The sequence below is a fragment of the Helianthus annuus genome, chromosome 13 (assembly GCF_002127325.2).
Source record: "Helianthus annuus cultivar XRQ/B chromosome 13, HanXRQr2.0-SUNRISE, whole genome shotgun sequence".
Classification (NCBI taxonomy): Eukaryota; Viridiplantae; Streptophyta; class Magnoliopsida; order Asterales; family Asteraceae; genus Helianthus; species Helianthus annuus.
The window spans coordinates 75,932,756-75,940,441 of record NC_035445.2 but is presented as its reverse complement, the minus strand read 5'-3'; the positions used below and the strand labels follow the sequence as shown (position 1 = coordinate 75,940,441).

The window sequence follows — 7,686 nt, the reverse complement described above, 5'->3', positions numbered from 1 at the left end:
TATTGCGTGTATCTCGGCCCCAATCTCTTATCTTGGTCCTCCAAACGCCAGGCAGTCGTCTCTCGTTCCAGCGCTGAAGCAGAATACAGGGGCGTTGCTAATGTAGTGGCTGAACTCTGTTGGCTTACAAATCTTCTATTGGAATTACACCAGCCCTTGCCAACAGCTAGCCTTGTTTATTGTGATAATATCAGTGCAGTTTACCTCTCGGGTAATCCGGTTCAGCATCAGCGCACCAAACACATTGAATTGGATATTCATTTTGTTCGTGATTTGGTGCAAGGTGGTACCGTTCGTGTGCTTCATATCCCCTCATGCTACCAGATAGCAGACATCTTCACCAAAGGCCTTCCTCGAGTGCAATTTGATGATTTTAGATTCAGTCTCAGCATTCGGCCACCTCTCGCTTCGACTGCGGGCGTGTAATAGTTATCGATATATTGTATATAGTTAGATAATTATGTTTTGTAATTATAGTCCATATCTCTTCCTAAAATAGTGGAGAGCCATTGTATTATATAGGGATACTAGGTTAATGACCGCGCGATGCGCGGCTTCATCCAAAATCATATTATTTACTTTGAAATATAATATCTTGTACAAACGCATACATTGGAAGAAAAAACAAAAAACTATTCAAATGCCGGAAAAAACTTCCTTGTAGACTACATTTGTTGTTTTACTCGTTACATTCCCATCTTTGTCTAGTATAAGCAACTTCACACCGCCTCTGCTTTTAACTCTTGATAATGCAACATAAAGCTGACCATGTGAGAAAACTGGATATTTCAAATACAATCCAACCATCGATAGAGATTGTCCTTGACTTTTATTTATAGTCATTGCAAAACATACATTTATAGGGAATTGTCATCGTTGAAACTTGATAGGAATTCTTCTATCTGACGGTGTCAAACTGATTCATGGAATAAACGTTCTGGTCCCTATGTTTCCTCCGGATATAATCTCGGCCTCTATAACATGTTTATAAAGTTTAGTAATCCGTAGTCTCGTACCATTGCATAAACCATTTTGTTGATCGATATTACGAAGCAACATTACAGGTACACCAACTTTAAGGACTAAACGATGATTAGGCAGACCAGAAATTTTTAAACCATTTAGAACATCGGGAGAATATAGTCTCACATTTGCTTCATTCTTTCCTTGATCAGTTTGACAAATACTATCAGAACTCAGATACTCCACTTCATCGCCAGGAAACGAAGCAAGCAAGTTTTCCTTAATTTCTTGAACAACCTCGTTCATTGGTGCCAATATAGCTCTTTCAGCAAAATAATCTTTATCTTTGTACAGTTGAAATCAGATCTGACATAGGATCCTCAGAGCACTTGATTAACAAATCTTTAGGAATATCTATAACCACCTCACAATCATCACTTCACCAATCTTTCCCTCGCCCAAGTCAAGCAACCAATCCGCAAAAGCTTTAATCTCGTCTATATCAGATGTGTTGGCTCCTACAGTTAACCTCATGTTTTTGGTTAATGTAAGGACCTTGCAAGTACTCCAAATATACGACGACATGATTGAAGCATTAACGATATCTCGCCTACTGCCATTTGGTACAACTGGAAGTATTTGTCTAAAGTCACCACCGAACACCATAACTTTTCCACCAAATGTCATCTCACATTTGAAGATATCGTTCATTGTTCGGTCAAGTGCTTCAAACGCATGTTTATGATTCATCGGTGCTTCATCCCAAATGATCAATTTCGTTTTCTTCAATAAATCAGCAACGTCATCATCCGGTTTAATGAAACACATCGAGGTTTCTGTTAAATTTAGAGGTATATGAAACCTTGAATGTGCAGTACGCCCACCAGGTAACAAAAGAGATGCGATTCCACTTGATGCAACATTTAGTACAATATCGCCTTTACATCTAATGGATGCAGATAATGTCTTCCAAAGAAATGTCTTACCAGTACCTCCGTAGCCATATACGAAGAACAAACCATCCGCATTACTATTAACTTCTTCAATTATCTCATCAAACACTAAACGCTGCTCATCAGTTAGGCTGCTTAAATTATTATCAAATTCAATGGCAGTAGCGCTTACATCGTACCTAAGCTCGTCAGCAATTAAACGGTTGTCTGCTGAATATATTGATTCACTGTCGGGTTGAGGCATAGACGAAAACTGACTTAAACTTGATTTGTTACATAATAAGTAACGCTCAATTTCCAACAACGTTAGGTTCCTTATTTGTTCTTCTGGAAGAGACAAACCTATTAAATTTATGTAAATAAATTATTAAAATTCTTGTAAATAAAAAATGAAATTAATAAACACTAATCTGTAAAACATAACTGACAAAATATTAAATAACAATTTGCGTACCTTCGATCCTCAAAAGCTTTTGCCGATTGTATAAAATACCATCCGCAAGGTACTCCCATGTGTTTTCCCAAACATGTTCAGGCTTTGATAATGTATTAGACGCCAACATTGTAGCAAACAGATTACAAAGATAGTAACCAGAACCTGTGTAGTACGCCTCTTTGATAGCTTCTATATACTCCTTGTCGTCGTCTAAAAGGCCTCTAGCGTAGCACGCATCTCTAAATGTTGGGAAGACTTTTCCATTCACAGTACGAATGTCTTCAAAAGACTTAGGACCTACTACCTTATTAAGAAGAATTCTTAAAAAGTATGCCTCGCCCATAGAAGGATTCACACAATGAATACGGGCAATGGTTTTGCCTGTTATGCGTTTATCCCATATCCTTTCGTCCTTCTTCCAAACAAATTTAGTTGGGAACTCAACGTAAGTAACGGTGCGCGCCAACGGATCTTTTTCGTTCTTTTCCATCCACCCCAAAAACATCGTAGAAGAAACAGAAGGTTTTTGTAGAACACTATCAAGTTCGTCGTCAGGGCCGTATACAACGTTTTGTTTATCAGGTAGATGAAACGGAAGCCTGATTATGGATGGATAGCGGTAATGAACATCAAATGCAAATATGTGCCATGAAGCTTCGCATGCCGAGAGATATCTACAATCGTAATACTCTTTGATTTCATCTTTTCCATCTTCAAGCCGACCTTCATCACCATTTGGTACAAAACCAAATTTAGCCCTATCTGGTCCTTTGTTAATGTATTTAAACAAATACTTAATGGACGCAGCCTGGTTACACCATTTGACGTTAATGTGTGCTTGATAACGTCTCAATAGGGTTTTGCTATACGGAACCACGCTTTTGTTATCAAGCTGAATACCAGATTTCTCAACATCAACACCTGAATCGGCTTGTCTGTAGACCGGATAACCATTCGAATCTAGAGAAGTCTTATCACAGAACTTCTTAGGAAATTTCTTCGAACACTTACCGTCGACCATACACGGACAATTTGGTTTTGCAACACCACAAGGTCCGTGAATCATATAGTCGCTGACAAGAGTATATAGATCTGGTTCTAAGTTTTTGTCAGGTATCTCGGCAGAAATGAAGTTGTCAACATGCTCAACCGAAGGAAGCTTACTTTTGTCATGTAAGAACAGACAGATATGCGCATGCGGTAGACCTCGTTTCTGAAACTCTATGGTATAGACAACTGCAATAGGATAGTTAATATTAAAATACTTATTTTCGAAGTTACGGTTATGAACGTAGCATACCAAAAAAAAATAATAAAGTAACTGATTTAAATGGATGCTTACCTGCCGATGCATTGCCGAATAAAGATTTCTCTCGCAAGTCTTTCATGATTGCGTCAAGCTTAATTTTGAACAATCGGCATAAAATGTCCGGCCTATCCTCGGGATTAATCTTCGTGTCCTTTAGAAATCTTTTAATCTCTGGCCATTTAGGATTGCAAGTGATCGTAATGAAAAAATCAGGGTAGCCAAACCATTTGCAAATGGCCATCGCATCATAATAATTCTCCCTCATATAACGCGATCCATCGGTAAACGAAGACGGTAGTAGTACGCGTGTTCCAACGTTTGACATATCTGGATTACCATTTTGTCCAAGCTTTTTAAGGTTATCATATGTCTCAGATCTCAGCTATTTTTGCTGCAGACGTACGAATAGTAATCGTTCACTTTCAATCATCGTATATACGTCAACCAAGAACTGTTGCAAAAGTCTTCGAGCATTGAGAATCAAAGAGAAATGATTCAGTCTATCTTGAACATGGTAAGCAAAATACTCTCTCATTGTACATTTTGACTCTTTCTTCTTCGTTGATGCCCTTCCTTCTCTATGAAGAATATCAACCCGGTACCCATCTTCACCAAAAGGGAAAAGCAATGGATACTGAAGCGCGAGATACGAAGGATGAAGCTCGCTAATACGTTGTAGACCATCTTTCTTTGACTCAAAAACTACATCACGATTATCAAGAGCTTCCTCAATGTTTCCAACAATAAGCGCAGCAACTTCGGACGACGTCGGTAGGTTGTATGTACGACCATCTTTAGACCTATTTGCCTTAAGCCTTAATTTTAAGTCAACTTGAGGATTATCAACAAACCGATCTCGTACACGTCTATATGTTTTCACCAGCTCATTATTTGAATCTAAAATCACCTTAAGGTACTCTATGAGTTCAGTGTCGAGCAAATTAGAAGTTGCGGATGGTGGTTTGTTTGAGTTACTGTAAAGCAATTGTAAGACAAAAGCGAAAGTATCAGTAAGTGTTTATATAACATAAAACCAAAAATAAATAAAAAAAATAAATAAAGAAATGGTTTCCAGGGATACCTAAATACAGTTTTGCGATTACAGACTTCATTATCTGTGTCGTATATGTAAAGTTGCGCAAACTTTGGTTCACCACCTTCTTTAGGAAGAAGACTTCCCAGTGTATAATAATTCTCGCCACTAATTCGGTATACATACGGAGCATTTCCTTTATTGATTTTCGAATCAACTTTACCACTCATTGAAGTGAACGAAAACATAGAATTAAAACGACGAATATTCAGTAAGAAATGCTTGCTCTTGTCGTCTAAACTCTTAAAAAGACTTTGATATTCCAGACACGTCTCTTTAAAATTAGGAAGATGTACTTTTCCATAAGCACAACAAAGCATATAAGTTGTTCTTCCTGAGTAAACCTTTCATTTTCCGGCCTCAACTTTCCACAACTTAGCATTACATATTTCGCATACAACTACTTGATCACCATGATCCAAATAATCTATTATTGAGCATAAAAAAATATATCATTTTGTGTTATTGGTTATGAAATTAATATAATGACGTTCTTCAAGTGGAACTTAAAGTAGTGAGTGTGTAAGGTACTTACTGTTAGAAACTCCTTTATATGGATCTTCAGCTAATTGTTGAGGAATAATATGATCGTCGGAAGATAAGTCAACCATTGGAATAGGATATACGTTTCTACCCTGATTAGTAGAAAACCTTTGTTTACCTCTTTGTTTCCTCTTTACACCTATATGTTGAAACCAATGAAAAATAATAAAAATGTCAAAATAAAAAAAAAGAAATGTGAAATACATAAATAATACCACCAGCCTGAAGTAGATGCTTCAGACGGAGTTGTTAAAGGTGTGGTTGCGCAAAAACGTGGATCGATGGTATTGATATAAGACAATGAACGCATTGGTGTTACGATCCAGCATTCATTTGAATGGGATGCAGAAACATTGAATGACCGAGTAACGTCTTTTGAAATGGAAGATTGGTTACTCACATTATTTCTCTTATTATCCAAATGTAATTTCCTATATTTTCTTCGTTCAGCTGATTGTTGATGCTCAACATCATTAGAAGCAACTGAAAAAAATATGGATATCCGTAAAATATCAAATTATACAATAAAATTTGTATTTTTGTCTAAAAAACCAAAGAATTTACCATTTGTAATGTTACACAAATTATAAATGAAAAAACGTATTCATGTGTAAAAAATTATAGAATGTACCATTTGTAATATTACCTAATGGACTTCTTTCAGTTTCAACTGCAACAAAAAAAGTCTAAGTTACCGTATGAAACATGTTTATGTATTACATAATTTTTTATTTAAAAAAAACTCATAATCATAATAAATAAAATTCAAATATGTAAGTAAATAACACCAACCTGATGTATACGCCTCGTACGGATTTGTTAAAGGTGTGGTTGGCAACATACGTCGATCAATGGTATTGATATAAGAGGATGAACGAATTGGTGTTACAACACGACAATCATTTGTATCGGATACTGAAACATTGCATGATCGAATTACGTTTTGTCTTCTGTTTAATTTGTTAGTCACATTATGTCTCTTATTATCTTCATGTAGTTTCTTTAATCTTCTTCGTTCAGCTGATTTTTGATTCTCAACATCATTATAAGCAACTGAAAAAAATTGATATCTATAAATTATCAAATTATACATTAACAAACGAATTCCTTTATAAAAAACCAAATAATTTACCATTGTAATGTTAAAAAAATTTTAAATGAAACATTATATTCATGTGTACAAAAATAAAAAAATTACCATTTATAATATTAGCCAATGGACTTCTTCATGTAGTTTCTTTAATCTTCTTCGTTCAGCTGATTTTTGATTCTCAACATCATTATAAGCAACTGAAAAAAATTGATATCTATAAATTATCAAATTATACATTAACAAACGAATTCCTTTATAAAAAACCAAATAATTTACCATTGTAATGTTAAAAAAAATTTAAATGAAACATTATATTCATGTGTACAAAAATAAAAAAATTACCATTTATAATATTAGCCAATGGACTTCTTCCAGCTTTAACTGCAACAAATAAAGTCCAATGTACCAATCAAATATGTTTATGTATTACATAATTTTTGATTTAAAAAGAAAAAAATAAACACATAATCATAGTAAAGAAACACAAAACTGCTTACACGCCTCGTAGGGATTTGTTAAAGGTGTGGTTGGCAAAATACGTCCATCCATATGGTATTGATATAAGAGGATGAACGAATTGGTGTTACGACACGGCAAACATTTGTATCGGATAGTGAAACGTTGGATGAATGAATGACGTTTTGTGAAGTGGAAGATTTATTATTTGCATTTCTTCTTTTATTATCCAAATACATTTTCCTTAACTTTCTGCATTCAGCATAATCTTGATACTCAACTTGATTAGGATCAACTGAAGAATAAAATGCATAGAGTACTTTTTTAACTATTTATTAAAAAAATCAATTCATATCTAAAAAATTGCAAACATTACCATTCGTAATGTTAGACAAAGGACTTCTACCAACAGCACCTGCAAAAATTTAAGTAAAATTAACATTACGTAACATAGTTACCTATTATATTATTTTTTATTGTATTTGTAAACAAAAATAAAAATAAAGTACATACTATTGGAAGGTTCAACACCAATAGAAAGTGGAAATGAAGGTAAAGTTTGACGTTTTGCACGTTTGGGCATATCCTAAAATTGTATCATATATAACATACCAATGTATTAAAATGAGTATTAGAATAATATAAACGTATAAGTATAATGTAAAAAGATAAAACTTACGTGTATGAGAAATGACCAAACATCAAAACTTCAAAAATGATGAATGTGGTGAGAGAGTTTTCTTATTAGACTTGTAGAACCTTTAATATAAAATATTGAGTGTGTATTATGAATAAGAGTAGAGGTTCTTATAGTATTTGAAGTGATTATAAAAAAGGAAA

General features: G+C 34.5%; 2 protein-coding genes across 2 annotated transcripts; both read right to left on the bottom strand.

Annotated features, from left to right (window-relative positions):
• Positions 1 to 636: 636 nt before the first annotated feature.
• LOC110901070 lies at positions 637 to 1,269 on the bottom strand. The gene is made up of 2 exons (XM_022147923.1): positions 1,017 to 1,269; positions 637 to 779 (listed from the first exon to the last, which is right to left on the bottom strand). The coding sequence occupies exons 1-2, from the start codon at positions 1,267 to 1,269 to the stop codon at positions 637 to 639; spliced, it is 396 nt and encodes a 131-aa protein (XP_022003615.1).
• Positions 1,270 to 1,377: 108 nt separating this feature from the next.
• On the bottom strand, positions 1,378 to 4,924 carry LOC110901069. The gene is made up of 5 exons (XM_022147922.1): positions 4,743 to 4,924; positions 4,101 to 4,635; positions 3,695 to 4,010; positions 2,371 to 3,588; positions 1,378 to 2,258 (listed from the first exon to the last, which is right to left on the bottom strand). The coding sequence occupies exons 1-5, from the start codon at positions 4,922 to 4,924 to the stop codon at positions 1,378 to 1,380; spliced, it is 3,132 nt and encodes a 1,043-aa protein (XP_022003614.1).
• Between the last annotated feature and the right edge of the window lie 2,762 nt (positions 4,925 to 7,686).

What these genes read in the sequence shown, in the direction of transcription:
- LOC110901070 (XM_022147923.1), bottom strand. Translation starts at nt 1,269, where the DNA reads ATGAACGAGGTTGTTCAAGAAATTAAGGAAAACTTGCTTGCTTCGTTT. An exon ending in ACAAAATGGTTTATGCAATG is followed by an intron (nt 780 to 1,016) that starts GTACGAGACTAC and finishes TGAAATATCCAG; the next exon opens with TTTTCTCACATGGTCAGCTT.
- LOC110901069 (XM_022147922.1), bottom strand. Translation starts at nt 4,924, where the DNA reads ATGAGTGGTAAAGTTGATTCGAAAATCAATAAAGGAAATGCTCCGTAT. An exon ending in AATCGCAAAACTGTATTTAG is followed by an intron (nt 4,636 to 4,742) that starts GTATCCCTGGAA and finishes ATTGCTTTACAG; the next exon opens with TAACTCAAACAAACCACCAT. An exon ending in ATTCGGCAATGCATCGGCAG is followed by an intron (nt 3,589 to 3,694) that starts GTAAGCATCCAT and finishes ATCCTATTGCAG; the next exon opens with TTGTCTATACCATAGAGTTT.